Raw genomic sequence first — 18770 nt, forward strand, 5'->3', positions numbered from 1 at the left:
CTAGATAACTCTACATGCGAATTTAGTTGGGGATATTTTCTTGGGATTTACCTGGGGATTTGCTTATTCGGGAAATTACATGGGAATATTGTTGCTGCAAATTTAGCTGGAGATTTTTTCTTGGAGATTTACGTGTGAATTTTTTAATCTTGGGAATTACCTAGAGATTTGGTTGATGTGAATTTAGTTAGAATTGTTTTTCTTGGGATTTACTTATTTGATGGAATTACATGGGGATTATATTATTATAATTCTTGCTAGAAATTTATTCTTGGTAATATAACTTAGGATTTACCTAGAAATTTTATTACCTAAGAAGTTAACTAGAGATTATTCGTGTGGTTTTAAACAAAAATTGTTTCTTGAGAATGTCATTGTACGGTTTTGATTGGAGATTTTTTCTTGGGATTTAAATAAAGAGTTTTGATATGTAATACTTGAGAATTTACATGAGGACTTTATAACTACATATTTAAGTTTAAATTTATTTAAATGCTTTTTAAATATTATTTGAATTTCTAAGAAGATGTTACTTTTTAATTTAAAATTCATATTTTTCTGAAAGTTACAAAAACTTGATATGTAAAAAATATCCATTGGAATTAATTTTATCTATTGTGTAGGTAAATGTAAAAATTTTGATCTTATATAAAACTAAATGATGTATATATGTTTGGATTGGGTATTATAAGTCATTAGGCATACTATAGTCGGTTATTACTTTTTTCAGCAAATTCAATAACAAGATAATTATCACAAAGCAAATTACTTTAAGAATTAAAAATTCAATATGGTTGATATAACAGACATAATTAAGCTAAGATACGACTACATTTGACATATTTCAACTAATATCATTAGAAAATATACTAAATGTAACTAAATGATTGATACCTATTTAAGTTTAATTTCTAAGCAGAAAAAAATTATGTTATATTTATAAAAATATAAATAAGTTTTATTAACTTTCTATCTTGTCATTTTTTCACATGTATTTGATTAGATAAAATTCAATTATACATTTTTAAAATGATATAGTTTGAATATTGAAACTTAATATTGATTGATCTTATAATTCTACTTTCTAACATCATATCTTGATTAAATCCTACTATTATTAAAATAATTTAATCATGTGTATTTTATTAGGATTAGTGAAATAATTCTTACTAATTATCATGTACAATGTATTTAATTCTTGTTAATTAATGTATTTTTATATAAAAAAGAAATTAATATGTTATTAGAGAAATATAAATGAAAATTTGAAAAATAATTAACTAAGGATACCTTAAATTTAAAAGTAATATAAATGTAATTTTCTATTACTAGGAAAAGACTGTTTCATTTGATTTATGAAATTCTTAATTAATGCATAAGAAAAAAAAGGGAGGTAAGCATTAGTAAGTAAATAGTACTATATGGGGAAGTGGCAGTTGAGATATTCCTCTCCCACATCGATCAAGAGTTGTGAATATTTGCACTTTATAAATGGAGCATATTGAAACGACCGTACGTGTAAGACTTGAGAAAACCGTGAATATGTAGGGGGTGGGCTACATATACATTTAGGAAAATTACTAATAATAATTACTAACTAGCTAATTAGTAACACAGTATGTGGGGGAAGGTGTATAATAAAATATATATGTAAGTATTGACTTAATACAAATTTATAAAAAAATATGGCAATTTTAAATTTTCGGTCTAAAAATTTCGACACATGCACTAGGGAATTTTCACGGGGATGTACTTGCAGCTATTTCCCTAACAAACTCCGCAAGAAAACTTCTGAGTTTCATTAAGTTTTTGCCAAACATTTCATGCGAATATGTAGAATTTTCTATGGAAAAATTCGCAGGTAATTTACATGGAAATTTAAAATCCCAGGTAATTTTCATGCAGATTCAAAATCCTCAAGTAAATTACCTGGGGATTTTTCCATCGGAATTTTTTCGAAAGCAAAATCCGCAGGAAGTTTCCTGCGAATTTTCTTATGTAATCCCCAACAAAATCCCCATGTAATACATAATTTTCTCGTAGTGAAAGTATCTTCTGTCATTGACATCATGAAAATAAAATAACGTATATCAAAGAGATCAGTTAATTTACTTGATGCTTAAATCATGTTCTCTTATATATATAAACTAGCTTTGGCAGTACATCATGAAACATTTAGTTTATGAATGTCTCTGCTTGTAAAACTCAATATGCTAGATTTGCTATTTCATGTTAAAAAAACTTTATTCCCTTGAAGATTTGTTACACTCCAGAATAGAAAAAAGGGAGAACTGAACAGTTTCATGTTTATAAAACATCATTTTTTTGGGTTTATGGAGAGCATTTTCATTCTTTTCTAAGAAACCAGGCAAGTCGTCTATTGCTAACAACTTTTTTTCCTGTGAGGTTCTTAGTGTTAATTGTGTTTTTTCTTTTTTGTTGCTATTAGAGCACGCTTTGAGGTTGTCATGACAGACAGCAGTGGATCAGTTATAGCAACATTAATAGGTGAATTAGGAGAGAAATTTCTTGATATGTCCGCCGCGGATATTTGTGAAATAATCTCCGTAAAGGTATGTTGTTGATGGCAATTGGAGAAACTCTATTAAAATTATGATACTGTGAAAGCAACTGTACTCTTAGTTCTTTCTATTTTGTCTTCCTTGATGTCTGCCTTTGGGTATACTGAAATTAGGCACAGATTGGTAAAACCTTTACTTTGAATGAACGAAAAAGTAAGGTGTCTTTTAATTTCTTGTGCATCCCAAGTATTTTATAGGCTAAAAAATAGTATATTACTTTTGACCACCATCTTGATGTGTTAAATTCATGTTTTTCTCTCTTGCAGAAACAACCATTACCTCTTGAACATGTTCGACAGCGTCTTACTCATAGACTCTTCAAGATACAACTGCGAAAAATATTTTCTAGAACTTCTGATATGCAGTTGTTCATTGTGTCCTACTTTGTCAAGGAAGATTTGTTTCAGTTGCCCGGAGCAGTTGCCTCTGAAGAAATTGGAGAAAGTAGTAACACACTAAATTGGAAAATGTTGCAATAGGGAAAGAGCTGAAGAAAGAGTTAGAAAGCGGAGAAAGTAGTCACTCGAATATAGAAGAAGTTACACCTAGAGAAGAGCTGAAGAACGAGTCAACTACATAAGGTAGTTCTTCCACCAAGAGGCAATAAACTGAACTAGAGAGTGCCTCCCCCCCCCCCAGAAAAAATGAAGGTTAATAAACTCTATCTCTAGTTTTTCATTACTCCTTTTAACATGCAGAATAAATAACTCAAACAAAACTCAAAGAAAAATAGACATAACAATGATGGAAGCACCTGACAAAGGTGAGGGAAAATTAGAAGATTTCCTCTTTTGATCATTAACATACTCTTTAAGGAACCATAGTGAAATCCCAGCAAGAGTAACTGCTGGACCACCTACTGTAACAGCAGTTCCTAATGGTACTGTTTGAAAATTTAAAATTGCATCCATTTACTCGACTTCTGTTCTCAATAGCACAGGAAAAATGAAAATCTACAAGCTGAAAACTGAAAGTATAAAGAGAATAGTAAGAAGAAGCGGAGTGAAGTTGGCAAGTATGGCTATACATGGAATAACAAGTGTCAATATAAACAAAAAAGTTCTTACATTTTAGAACTTGATATCCCACAGTGTCTGACTATCCCTCACTCATCATTCCCTTAGCTTTTTTCTTTTTTCTTCTTGTTGTGAGAAAAGGATGAAAATGGGGGGAAATGAGTTAAGATTTTATCAAAGAAGTCGTCTTTAGATTCAATTACAGAACGAGTCACCTCAGCTTATTCTTTCATTGTCTCCTTTACTTAGCATCCTATTGTTCATCAAGTAAATTAAGCTTAAAGAAAGCTGAAAAGTCTGAGTCTGAAATAGTGTAACTTTTCTTTTCTTTTTTAAAATAATGATATTATCTATTCAGAACTGTGTGAATTTCTCGCTTGGTTACCTAGGACAGTGTAACACCCCACACATTCAGATTAGGTATGAATGAGTTAAAGGAGTAGTAAGGTTATATTTTGGACATATGAAGTCCTATCGAGATGATTATGGGTGAAAATAGTTATTTTAAAATCAATATGGAAAGTGAGGTGCATAAGATTCGACAAAATCGACTAAGTTTGCAGAAGGTCCGTCTTCCAGCAGATTTTAGTGAAAATGTGTAAGGAATTTGGGAATACTTAAAGCATGAAAGTTGTAGGCCTTTGAAATAGCTTTCCAACTATATATTGTGTATCCCAAGCGGAGATTTGTGCAAAATGTTATGCTCGTTTTACAGAATAGTGTGTAACCACAGCGTTCGGCCGCATTTGACCGCGACCGCAGTCGTGAGGCAGTGCTCCAGCAATTTACTGCGGTCAGGCCTACTGGGATGCGGTGTCCGACTTGGGAAGTCATTGTTTTATCCATATTTCGTCCCCCACAGCCCCAAAACATAAAAACTTGCTCTAGAAAGGAAAACTCTCAAAAACCTAACTCCTTAAGGGTCCCTCCACCACCCAAGGTAAGTTCTAATGGTGATTCTAAGTTAATTTCAATTTCCCAACATCTTATTAACATGGGTAAACCATCCATATCATTAGATATTCGATTGGGACACCATTATTGAGAGAAGAAACCCTAGAACTCAAATTCAAGAAGATTGAACGTCAAAAAGGTAATATCTTCACCCTCTAATTGATTCTATCATTGAATTAATGATTATAGACTCTATTTCATGAGATATGAGTTAATGGGTTTGATAGAAAATCATGAATGGTGATAGGTTTGGGTTGTTGATTGGTTATTATTGGTTATGGGTGTTGATTACCTTATGAGTGATAAAGAATAATGTTGATTATAACCATTTGAGACTTTAGAATTTATCTAGGAGCAAGATAATGGGTTATTGGGTGTAGAGACACCATTAATAAGGGCTATGAAGCTTTATGCCACCGAGTGTTTGATAAAATGCCTAAGTGACCAAAACATGACTATTGTTGCTAATTTGGAATCCTTTTGACTTGTATTGATATAGATTAAAGTTAAAAGGGTTGGCGAATGTTGTATTATGCTCAAGAGCAAGAAGTTAAGGTATGCGAGGATAACTCTCTATGTTTGGGAATGTTAATGATTCTCCCTACACTTCGTTTCTTTTATGACGTATTAATTGCCTCAGAAATATAGTTAAGCCTAGTTCCTTGAATAGTTGTAGAACTTCTATTCTCTAGCTTCATAACTTGTTCATGACTTTCATTCTGAACGTTGTGAGCTTAGTTCGCATTCAATATAGACTTGGGTTTGATGTCCCTAAGTCTCAGTATAGCTTACTCAGTATGTCATAAACAGTTGAAGTTCCAGTGTTCATAATCAGTTCAAGAATACATGTCTCATTATAGTCCTATTCAATATTCCAGTATTATGTAACTCAGTATGACTCAATATTCCAGTATTATGTAACTCAGTGTGATCCAGTATTCAAGTATCATGTAACTCAGCATGATTTAGTATTTCACTATTATGTATTGCAGTATGATTCTCAATTCCTAATTTTAAATCCCTGAATGTCGAACACCTGTATTTGGGCCTAAGGCCGCAGTTACTGCTTTATGCATCTTTGGGCCTGAGGCCGCAGTTAATGCTGTATGCATCTTTGGGCCTGAGGCCGCAGTTATGTATACGTATACTTGGGCCCGAGGCTGCAGTTGTGCATATATATATATTGGTCCTGAGGCCGCAATTTAATATTCAGATAAACAGGTTGTTCATCATTTAGAAGAGGGAGTATTTATATCTTTACTTCCTTTGTTCAGTTCAATTATTAGTTATCATTTCAGTTTCAGTTTCAATAGTTATCAATTCTCAGTTATCAGCTTAGTTTCAGTTTCAGCATTTATAATTCTTTCTTTCAGTTGCTTTACATACCAGTGCAATTCAAATGTACTGACGTCCCTTTTGCCCGGGGGCCTGCATCTCACAATGCAGGCAATAATTTACTGGTTGATGATTCAGAGCGCTAGAATTCTCGTACCAGCTATTTGGTGATCCCCAGTTCTTTCGGGGCATTATCATTACTTTATAGTCTTTCAGCATTTAGAGATAGTTAGTATTTTCAGTACTTCATTAGAGGCTTCATTGACTAGAGTAACAGCTAGACAGAGTCGCAGACTTTTCATATTAAGCTATGTTGACTACAAATATGTTTCAAAATTGTATTAGTATTTTCGCACTTTGATTTTTATCATTCAGACTTTCAGTATATCAGCATGTGTTAGTTTATCTTCCGCATTTAGTATGTTATGATATCACATGTTGATTCAGCCAGTCAGTTGGTTCGCTCGGTCACATGTAGTCAGGCACCGAGTGTCGTGTTACGTCCAGGCCCAGGTTCGGGGCGTGACAGACATATTCTTCTGTTTTTTTTTTGTGATATGTGACTTTTGTGTTGTCTTTAGAATCAGAAAATGGTTGTCCAATTAGCTCAATCCTTTTATTGTCTTCTCACTGACAACAAGGTGCATAGTTCTTTTTTTCTCCTATTAGAATTCGTCGGGATAATATTACTTTTTATGAATCTCTAGTATTTCATTTTGTTATTAGAGCTCTCATAAGTTGTGTATATATTTTAATGATAGTACTTGGTTGTACACTCAACACATATGATCCAATTCATATGTCCAAAAAAATAGTAAATAAGCTTACCAAATTTCGCTTACCTGCCTGTAAAGTATTATTTTTCCTATAAGATTCTTTCAATGAAGGCCCTCTTCTGGATAAATTTAGAGCACACCATCTTTCAGCAAGTTCCAGTAATATTCCACTGATTATGCGTGAAAAAGACTTCGCTAAGCCCGTCAGTTAATATAGAGTAATTGCTGCTACATTCTTTATACCTAACAAGCAGTTGCTTATAATGCCATTCTAAAAAATCTATATGTCGCAATTAGGTTCTGAATTTTCTCCTATTACACAATATGCTTTTCAATATAAAATACTGGTATACTTCAGTAAAAACATTCTCTAGTATGAGATTCCAATACTTAAATATTTCTCTTTTGCTCTTACATTTACCCTTTTCTTTGCAATCTGCGCATATAGACATCTTTTGGAGCTATGTACATACGTGTTTCAAACCCGCCAGCTTATGTGCTATAGGTATTGCAAATACAACCTACTACCTTTTTTTTCTACCTAATTACTTTAGCACATGCCATTATTGACATCCTTTTGTTTTCCACTACTACAGAAAACATGGACAATGCGCTTCACTTTGTGCAACTTACTGGCATGTACATTTACATTTTTGGTTAGCCAGTAAAACATAACGGTCCTATAACTTATGTAAATAGTGCTTGCTAAAGACTCACCAGTAAATATGATCCTTTTGGCTTGAATTTGTTTTCTTTGTTTTTATGATATATCCAAGTTTCTAAATAGAAACAAAGTCGTTGTTTTTCCCACTGGTATGGGAAACAAGAAATTTGCAATGATAGCAATCAGTTTAATGCAGTTAATTCGCAATAACTTAAAAGAGATTGTAATATTACCACTATGTTAATGATAATATGCGCTGCGAAAATGCGATAAATGATACAAATAAAAGCGCATAAGGAATTCATTTTTAGTTGCTTCTACTGCATAAATATTGATTAAGCTTGTGTTCAGAGTCCACTTAAAAATGCGATAAACAAAATGTATGAGGCAGCGATCGCGATGGGACTCGAACCCACAATCTCCCGCTCCGGAGGCGAGCGCCTTATCCATTAGGCCACGCGATCACTTATGATACTCATGCTCTTTAAGATAAATACTCGGAAACAGAACAAAACACTAGACATTAATTTCATTAATTATCACAAATGTACTTTTTAACACACGGGAGCGGGAATTATAGGGGTGGGGAATAACTATGTAGTTTTAGGATATATAGTTTTACATAAGGGGTTACAAAAATAAGCAAAGAAAATTCTAACTACTAGGAGTAAGATTCTTAACAAGGTGAGTTCTCCAGAGACGATAAAACAATAATAAGGTGGAGCGACCCCTTTTGCCGCATTTCTCTCCAAAGTTGAGTAGTGGCGGCCTTCCACCATTCTTGGCTTCTTTTCCTGATCTGGAAGTAGTAGTAGTAGTATCAATAGAAGGTAATTCATCATGAATATGACCCCCTCTTTCAAGTTTTGATATAAGCTCTTCTACTTCTTCCTTCTCATTCATCTCCTTCACGTGATCGTCATCAGCCATAAACTTATCTCCTTTTCCATGGCGCATATCATCACATGGCGTATTCTTGTCCTCCTCATTCCGAACTTCTGATGGTTCATTGCTTTGTACCTGATCAGATTCTCCACTTATTTCTTGGTGAATATTGGCCTTTGAATCATCCACATTAGTAATGTCATCCTTTAATATATGATCAGGTTCGGATAGATCATTTCCATCAGCGGCGGCCATTCTGTTTTCTCTCCTAGCTAGTATGTATATGTTCTTTTGTTGAGGGTGACGGTTGATTCGGTAGTAGTTAGTCTACAATCTCAAGTGCTATGTACATATGACACTAGACGTCACAGAGGAGTATTATATATATAGACGTATCCAAGGGTTGGTAGCAGTTAACGAATCGGTGGCAACTATTGGTTTTGAAAGAAAGCATCTCTCTGCATGAAACGTTATGACCAACGCTCACTAGTCGCAACCCATGGATTTTCCCAATTAAAACACTCTGGAATATAGTTATCGAATCGAAATATACCATTTCGCACTTTTATAAACGTACCTACTTTTGTTACTATCGCATTGCACGTGCAGCAACTATAGGACAAATACTTTTTGAGTCCAACACACAATCATGCAAACGCCTCGCTTCAAAATCTCAACATTCTTTATTTATCAACTTGAATGTGCTTAATACCTTAATTCGAGTAGAAGACTAACTTTGCATATCAGTCTTACAAATGAGTTGTGGGATACAAAAATTTTCGAAAGAAAGACAACTCGTTGCAATGTGAAAATTACTCAAATCCATTCTTCGTCAACTTTGTTAACGAATAAGCTAAAGGCTTTCAAACTGGTGCATAAATTGCACTATGCTTGTTGCTCATTATAGAATAGAAAAATTGAAATCGTCATCAAATAGTTAGAATAAGTTCAAATTAACCCCCTTAACCTTTAATAATTTGGAAATGATACCCCTTCCACCTTCTGGATGGGATCAATAACTACCTTTAAACAACATTTTTAGTGAGCTTTAGAATTTTAATACAAGAAGCAGTACTATTGTCTTTTCTTTTTGCGACAATATGTTTGGTCTCCCCTGCCTAGTACATTCACACTGCTAACATCCACATCTACCACGATATCGTCGCATATAAGCAATAAAAACAAGTCATGACAGAACGGGATTAAAATGCATCCCCACCCCACCCCACCCAACCACCACGAGAGACCGCTGACCTATTTATGTGCTCAATTAACTCCCAGAAAGAGAGAAGGGTTCCAAAAAAGCTAAAAAGTGACCGGGATCTATATTTCATTATTCGAAGATACAACTGCTGCTGTCATATTCACCAATAAGAAACGGACAAGGCAAACCTTGTAATGTCACATGTAGATACACTCATTAATAGCATGCTTGCATCTATGCTTCAGATGTGGAGACTGGTGCATCTGGATGTGCCCCCCATTCCGTCCACGAACCATCATACACGGGAACATCAGTCTTTCCAAGTCGATGGAGCCCCTACAAGGATGAACAAACTTTCAAGATCTCCTTGTGCCAACAAAAAATCAAAATGGGGTACCACACAGATTTTACAAGGAGATCATCTTAAAGGGAGAAATGGAGAGCTCGACTAACCAAGGCAAGTATGCAAGCCGTCACCCCAGTACCACAAGAAGTTATTACAGGCTTGTCCAAAGAGATACCTAGAGAAGAATAGATTATCTTATATAAGCAACTGAAAAGTCAAGATAATTCACAGCATGCTTCAAGTATACCAGATGCAAAATGACTAAATTACGTGATTGAATGAAATATGATTAACTCCTTATTTCAAAAGGGGAAGGTTTTTCAGATTTACCATTACATTGAAACTCGAGATTGTATTAAATCCAATTTCGTACATATGCAAATGCATTAACATTTTCTCCCTACGGAAATCTATCAATCAAAGGGAAGCTGTTCTTACCTTCCTGATCAAACTTTTTCTTGAGCTCTTCAGTAGATAATAGTGTATGAGAGCCATCCAGCATCTGCATGCAATCACCATAATAAAATAGGCATAGATGATTACAGAGCTTAATCTAGGAGTGAGTCAGCAAGGATCAATCTAGGAAAATATGAAATTTGCGGCAGAACTATTACCCTTGTTTGTATTGTGGGTTTCAACAGATAGTAGAACTCTACTCACATAATTAGAGAGTTTAATCCAGAAATTAATCAGTAGGGATCAACATTGAGAAACAGAAATTTGTGCTAGAATGAATACCTCAATACCCTTGATTGTATTTAGGGCTTCTAGATAGTGGAACTCTACATACTACCTAACAAACTCTACATTGCTGGTAAAAAGAAACAACACCACGTAAGAAGGCGGTACACACTTAGGCACTAGGTGCAACATGCAATAGATGCACCCTAAGGGGGGATGAAGAAAGGCATGGCTCATTTTTCAAGCATTATTTACCAAGGCATGAGCAGAGGGTAGGATTCTCTTACCTCAATGTATCCACAATAACATTGGAAGACATGAAGCGAACATCTATCAAACCCTTAAAGATTTTACACACTTGGTCACTCTGGTATTATTGTAAAGGGCGATAACTTTCATCAGTATCTATGTGAGTAACTGCAATATCATGCCCTAGATAAGCTGGATTACTAATGATTAAAGCCAACTCCCACAATTAGTAAATTCAAAAGGCCTTAAATGCCTCTAACAAATAATCTAACCAGTTAAAGTCGAAGCCCTATTATTCCCATTCATCCACTGCAGACAATGGCTTTTAGTAGAATCACTTCTCTTTTACTAATAGACCTTCACCTGTGCAAAAGGAATGCACTTGCTCCCAGGTACATGACCACTTCTTATTCCTTTTCGAGGCTCTGGTGCAACACCATCAAACCTGAAAGGGGAAGCACAAATCAGAACTTCAGATTCAATTCGATTTTTTGTAAACTGAATTTTAGAAAATTCAATTCAGACACTAAAACAGTTATCTTTTATCAGGTGACATTAAACGGTTTTAATAACCACAATTCACAGTACTTGACTATAACAATGGATTTTGAATCCATCTTGTAACAGCAGATGTATTAAATTTTAGAAACCCAACAAACACTATGGTTCATTCACAATAGAGCACAAGTGTTCACGTACAAACTTAAGTTACCTATGTTAATAAAACATATCAGCATCTTGAAATAAAATCAGAAAGTATGCATCTCATCCTTTCATAAGAAGTTTACATCCATCATATCCAACTTAGCACAAAAATGTATGCAGGGAAAAAAATTCATTTTTTAAGCTTTCCTTTCTCTTATATAGTACGGTCTAAAGTTATTTCTCCAGACAAGCAAACTAATTAAGAAGAGAGCCAATTTAAATTTATTTCTCATCGGGCTTAACACCATTTGAGCTCAAAAAGTAGATGAATTAGCTGGTACGCTCTATTTTGACAGTCTCTTCTCCCATATCCTAGACGGCCACTGTTCTTGTACGGCACTCTGTCTTCTTTATCTTCTCCACCAATCTGTCTCTCGTCTTTATTTTCTCCATTGGTGCCAGGATGAATCCCATATCAGCACCAGAGTTTAACACCGTTCAAATGGGGTAACTTGGAGAGTCCGTGTAACATAGGATATAATCACAACATTTTCTCCATTGTTGTTGTTGTTGTATTGTGTCTATATCACTTGTGCCTTTCTCTATGGCACATCCATTATAGGCCTTCCCCAAAAGTTCAGATTGGTAGTGTCGGCAGTCACGTGAGTAGAATATGTTGTGTTTCATGTTATAAGAGAGGACACAGGTAACATAGACTCACGTACACGTTACGTACTTCTTTCAACCTTACTAACTACTTCAAGGGCCTATAGATGACGAGACATGCCAATAGGTATTACTCACATGTTCTATTTACTTGACACTATTTGACTATGTACATGCCATGAATCTCTTTTTAACCCACTCTCACCAAGGACTTTTAGATGACTGGACATGCCAAAAGATAGTAATCACACCCTCTATACTCAACATTATTTGACAAGGTGCAGAATCACTATTTCTTGTATTATGAACAAACTGTTGAAAGAAAGCATCAGCTTAAGGTCTTAAGTTCTGTTGTAAATTAGGCTTCTATTCATAAAGTTAATAGAGCAAGAATTAATAGTGTTCCTCCTTTAACACAACAACAACAACAAACCCAGTGGAATCCCACAGGTGGGGTCTGGGGAGGGTAGCGCGCAGACTTTTCCACTACCCTTGGGAGGTAGGGAGGTTGTTTCCGGATAGACCTCCGACGCAAGAAGATGAAAAGAAACAATAGAAACAAGCAATAACAACAACAAAGGCCAGAAAGATAATATCCGCAATCTGAGAGCCATAAAAATAGATGCAACAACAGCAAGATACTAGGAAATAGAAGCAGACGATAGTAAGAACACAACATGTAATACCAGCAATCTAAGGCAAGACACTATCAGACTGGCCCTAAAAAAACTCGGTATGGAACAGAAAAACACACGACTACCTACTAACCTCCAACCCTAATACTTGACCTCCACACCTTCTTATTATAGTGTTCCTCCTAAAAAAAATTGAAAGTGTTCCTCAAATTGGGAGGGAGTATGACGGAAGATTTAGAGCCAAAACATAAATGACACGAAAGACCCATGTTTCATCTCATCCAAACATATTTGAAAAAAACTTAGCTATTTAATGCATTAGATATTAAGAGATTAGTTCTCCGACAAAGTAAAGTACCTAGCTTTGGATCGAGCATCTATATGCTGATATGTTGTCTCTTCAATGTTCTTCCTAACCTGTAAATATAAACATTACATCTCCACATCAAAAGAGTTAGAATTATGGTCAACAAAACCACATATGCAGTTACTACGGAAAGTGTATCGAAATGACCTGACATTACACGGAAGGTGTTAAGAGGAGATGGAGTAGACCTAAAATCACAAGGAAGGAAGTCGTATTCAACGACCCACAAATACTTGGAATTAATGCAGTTGTTAAAGATAGGATACAATAGAAGAAGAAGATCCATATAGATGATATCTACAATTTTAGTCTTATTAGATAACTTCTATTATATTATAATTATTACTATTATTTATATATATTTAACTTATTTTTCACTTCCATTTTTATTTGATATGATGATGACATAAGTTGAACTTAAATGGAGAAGTGAAGATTCATATAGCGGACCCCAACTTGTTTGGAACTGAGACATACTCGTGTTGTTTTATGGGAAGTGCATCGAAAGAACTATTGAAGATAAAGATGAACCAGCTAGCTTGCAATTTGAAACACACTACATTACGATTTGTAAGTTCTGTGCATGATCTATCTGTTTTAAATTGCACATTGATGGGAAGAAATGTGACTGGATGCTAGTGAACAGAATACAGCTTATATATTGATATCCATGCAATTACCACCAGTTCAATAGTGTATGGCTATACACAGCTCCCAACAAGAGCTGTAGGCAGAAAGCACAACCAACCACACCAACCTGATCAAGGGTCCAGACGAGGTTTGGCTGAAACTTGGTCCGAAAGGTAATAGGTGCAGCCTGCAAACAAAAGTTGTTATGGTAATATTCTTCATTAAAAAAAAGTTCTTATGTTGGTATTAAGTAATGTACAATAGAAGTAAAATTCCAATAAGCTGGACTGTATGTGGAAATAAAAATTAATAAAAGGATGCTTTTTCCTCCTTGAAAAAAGCATTTGAAAAGGCATCAAGTGCTGCATGACCAAGACTAAGCCACTTCAATCCCTCACTCTCCCACCCCACCTCTTCATGAAAAAATAAAGCAGTCAAGATACAGGAAATTCTCAATCATCAAATCGTTTACTCTTCAGAAAAGAATAAAGCATTCAAGAAAGAGGAAACTGTCAAAAATATCAAATTGTTTATTTCCTTTGGTGCTTTGCCTCATAATTAAACCTTTAGTTCCTTGAAACTTCTTTTGGCACTGTGACCCATAAACATACCTCTGATGTTAGATTTAGACCTATGGACTAAAAGAGACTCAGTGGCTGCCTTCTATCCTGGGTGGGACCTTTGTCTAATCGTATCTATATTCAGTAACATATCTTTCATAAAGTTTATCAGGTGATCCCACTAAAACAGTGGATAACTACCTCCGAGTTATCAGCTTTATTTGTTCTCCTCTAAAGGCTGAAACTACTTTTTTGTGTGGAGAAAACTCATGATCTGTCCTCGTGTCCTCGGGTTGCAGAGAGATCTTGGCACCACTAAATTGTATCCTATTGCTTCAAAGATGCCATGCTATAGGGTTAAAGAAAGATTCTTTTTTGTACCAATTTTCTGTTCTAACATACATGAGTAAAATGCAGCACGGAAAATAAGCTTTTACTTACCGTCTGTCCTTGATATACTTTCTCTATTGCTTCACTGGCAGCGCTAGCTTTCAAAATTGCGTCACTAGATGCACTGGATTCAACATCATATCCAGAAGCACGCCATCTTGGCAAGCCACCATCTAGAACCCAAACTCTGTCATGTCCAAAAACTCGAAACATCCTGATTATACATGTTGTAATTTTTGAGTCATTTTGGACAAAAGGAGCTTATCTGCTGTTCGCAATAATCAGTTAACTCACCACCATACACGAGCTGCGCTGAAAATGCCCTTCCCATCATAGACAATAACCCCATCTTTGTTCTCGATTCCAAGAGCAGACACAGCAGCTGCAAATGCTTCTTCGGATGGCAGCATATGTGGAAACTGATAACATCAAAAGAGAAATGAAGCTTTGTATACAATAAAAAGAAGACATGATCTATCTCACATGCATGTTGGATAGTTCGGTGAAACAGCTCTTATGGTATAGAAGAGATGACTTGAATTGAAAATAGGGACGGAAGAGTAGTAGAGATACTGACACCAGAGAAGATGTCCCAAAATGCAAAAGATTACATTATGCAGCAAAATATTCTTGTAAAGAAGAAACAAAATTTGGACGAAGAATATCTTACATTTGAAGTACGATCAGATATGCCATCTACATCAAAGAAGAGTGCTCCTGGAATATGTGCAACCTGTTCAAATAGAAGTAAGTAAATCAATACCGCAAACACACACACACACACACACAGATGAACAAAAAAAGCACACAGGTGACTAGTAGAGGACGGAATATTCCGTCTATGAGTACTTTCAACAAAAGGCATGCGGGCATTTGAATCAAGATAAAGTAGTTCCATTCAAGTAAGTACTAGTCAGGGGGCAGCACCTGATACTCTTGAAGTGGGTTTCTCTGCTCATCTGGCATGTACCAAGATGCATCCAACACCTTTAAGAAAAAAGAACAAGAATAATCTCTAGGTTATCTAAGCATTGGAAAAGAACCAAAAGATAAATGGTTTGCCCTTATATGTCTAGAATGACCAGCATCACCGTCCTAAATGACTTTGAATTCCCACGGGAAGGAACAAAAATAAAGAGTTCGATCACACACCTTCACATCAGGCTCTTTGAGGTTTGCATGGAGCCAGTCAACTGAAACAACAGGTTCATTGGTGGACACAGCTAGTGTTGAGAATGTTGACCGTGTTCCTACCCTTGATGAAACCACGCAACAAGTAACAGAACCCACAACCTTGTAAGAGAAATAGGTTGGTGCAGCTTGGGAGTAAAATGGTTTCTTCTGCAAGGATTAAGCAAATGAGGAACATTTCTTTTAACAAATTAAGCAAATAAAAAACATACTGGTCAGGAAATTGGCGATCTACAGGCAAAGCCAGGTGATAATGCTACCTTGATTTACGGGAAATCACAAATTTGTCATGGACTTCAAGGAAATAAATCCCTTCGATCAAAAACTTATTCATACTCGTATTAAAAGGTTAACTAACAAAGTACACTCTGAAATTGTAAAAGACCAGAGAAAGGAAGCAAAGTCATCAATTAAAATCAGATTGACTGATGAGATTGTAATTCTTTTTTCAGATAAAAAAGGGAGATCACAATTGATCGAGAATTATGTAAAACTGTGTTCATGTGCCGTGAAAAAGACAACAGATTTGGAAGTCAGTTAGAGTACAAATATATAGACTGATAGACATATGAATTTCGCCTAAACTATGATCTTATAATCAGCTATTTTGCATCTCAAAAAAGTAATCAGCTATTTTAGAAGAAAGAAGAGGACGAGACGACACAGTTTTGGAGGGCTGCGATCAATTTCCCTCAATGGCCAAGATTTGCTTGTTCCAATATATAAAACCCATTGTCCGGTGTGATAAAGGTGTATTCCGGTACTTTCCTTCTTTCCTCGTGCGCTCTCTCTCTTTCTCTTTCTCTTCCTCTTCTTTCTCTCTCTGAACTCCCCTCTCACGTTCTTCTCCTTCTTCCCTCCTATTCTTCTATTATGGATATTGCCCCTCCATTTCTATTCTCATTAAGCTGAATAACATGTGTATTTCCATGGCTGGTGAATTTGGTGATTGAGACTGTTCGAGCAATTTCCGAGCTGGATTAAGTTGAAGTTAGGAGAGAACTACAATTAATTTTTTGCAGTTATAATATTTTTCTATTGTAATTGTTGAACCAATTGAGTGGTGTTTTTTCCAGTTTCATTGTAATATCGAATTTGGAAGGCGAATAGAAGTGCAGTTGCTATTTTCCTTAAATTGAGCTATCGGAACCATAACATATGATGCAATTGGGTTATTAAATTGCAAAAAGTTGCTCAGACAGACATATGACATGCGACAAGTAAAGAGAATCTGACCGGCGTCTAAATGCAGGCATACGAAACAAAAACCATTAAGCAAATCGAAAAGGCAATTATAATCATACAGCAACTAGGGCAAACTTACGTTGAAGGCAGAAAGAAAGAATTGAGGCTTGTAGAAAGTGGAAGACTTGAGAAAGCGGTGGGCAAAGAGAGTCCTGGATAATAGCCCCGATGCCATTTGAATTCACAACATATATGAAAGTTTAACCAAACAACTTCGTATTCTTCCTAGTTGTTGAATTGAATGCGAGTAGATGTCCGCAGCTAACCCTAGTCCCACTACTCAGTAGTGAATGATCGACGAGTCACGAGCACGTGTGTTAACCGCCAGCGTTCTAAAAGGATTCCCACGAACTTTAAGACGGCGTATTCGCAAATGGACCTCAATTCATCCCTCCTCTTTTTTTCCTACTTCCCACATACGATTTTTTTCACTTTTTTTTACTTTTTCCCGAAAATTTTCAATTTTTACTTAAATATTAATATTAAAAATTTTCAAAAATTTAAGGAACTCCAAAAAAAACTATTTTTCAAAATTTTCGCTCAGATCACTCACAAAATCCAAAATTATATTCATATCCAAACACAACTCTAATTTTCAAATATCATTTTCACTTGAAAAAATATCTAGGGGTGGGCATAAAATCCGAAATACCAAATTCCGAACCGGACCGAATTAATTCGGTATTTCGATTTCGGTACTAAATTTTCGGTATTTTAGTATTTCGGTACGGTCCTCGGTATTAGGATCTTGACAATTCGGTATACCGAAATACCGAATTTTTTAAAATGATGCAGGAGCAGACTGATTCAGTTTCACCATCTCTTTCACTAGTGACTCTGCATTTGTTTGACATCCTGATAGTTCTTTTGGATAAATAGGAATGGTGATTTTTAGATTGTATTAATCTCTCAACTGGGTTGCTAGTTTACTTGTGAAGAGAGGCGGTAGTGTGGTGCATTTCTGTATTTTGGAACAACTAACTTAGGTTTTCTGCTATTCCCTTACCTGGGCTTATGCAGAATCTCAATTGTAGAAGCAAAATTGTTTAAATTGTTACGTTCTTCTGTCACCAATAGTTATCAATTACCAGCAAAAACTAGTTCTTAGTTTTTATTTTGTTTTAAATAAGGTGTTTTCATTGAAACAAAACACACTCGTGCACTCTTGGATACTTAAAATTACAAACACTACTGGATGCCTCTATCTGCTTGAACACTTTGTTAATTAACTGTCTACTTTGTTTCATGATCTGAAAAGTCAGCATTGAAATACTTTCTCAAAGTTTAATTGTTTCCAATTTGGTGCTACAGTATCGAACCAAATTAAGTTTATTTATTTAGCGATTATTAAACCGAAACCGTACCGAACCAAAATAAAAAATACCGAACCGCACCGAAATAATTTGGTACAGTATTTGGTATACATAAATACCAAACCGAAATACCGAATGCCCACCCCTAAAAATATCTCACTTTTATTTTGGAATTTTACAATTCTTATGTCCAAACATCCACTTACTTTATTTAAATAGAATAACACTTGACAACACCAATTTGAGCAGTTTTTTTATTGACACAAAATTTAAGGGGAAAAATTTATTTTTGAAATCAAACAATAAAAGACGAAAATGATATAGCAGAGAAAAATAGAGACAGAATTCTTATTGATTTTGAGATGAATTATAATGGAATAGAACCCCTTTATTTATAGGGAAGGAGTGACTTAACCACTAAGTAATAATCCCTAAA

General features: G+C 35.2%; 1 protein-coding gene and 1 non-coding gene across 2 annotated transcripts; both read right to left on the minus strand.

The window, feature by feature from the left end:
- Nucleotides 1-7718: 7718 nt before the first annotated feature.
- On the minus strand, nt 7719-7791 carry TRNAR-CCG (transfer RNA arginine (anticodon CCG)). The gene has a single exon. It is a non-coding gene; the product is annotated as a tRNA-Arg (tRNA).
- A 1722-nt stretch (nt 7792-9513) lies between these two features.
- On the minus strand, nt 9514-17347 carry LOC104238650 (thiosulfate/3-mercaptopyruvate sulfurtransferase 1, mitochondrial-like). The gene is made up of 12 exons (XM_009793074.2): nt 17101-17347; nt 15738-15926; nt 15513-15572; nt 15256-15318; nt 14880-15004; nt 14637-14799; nt 13763-13822; nt 12997-13055; nt 11056-11137; nt 10201-10264; nt 9870-9937; nt 9514-9752 (listed from the first exon to the last, which is right to left on the minus strand). Exons 1-12 carry the CDS (start codon nt 17194-17196, stop codon nt 9651-9653), a joined length of 1131 nt encoding a protein of 376 aa, XP_009791376.1. The 5' UTR covers nt 17197-17347; the 3' UTR covers nt 9514-9650.
- Between the last annotated feature and the right edge of the window lie 1423 nt (nt 17348-18770).

Source organism: Nicotiana sylvestris, chromosome 11 (assembly GCF_000393655.2).
Source record: "Nicotiana sylvestris chromosome 11, ASM39365v2, whole genome shotgun sequence".
Taxonomy (NCBI): domain Eukaryota; kingdom Viridiplantae; phylum Streptophyta; class Magnoliopsida; order Solanales; family Solanaceae; genus Nicotiana; species Nicotiana sylvestris.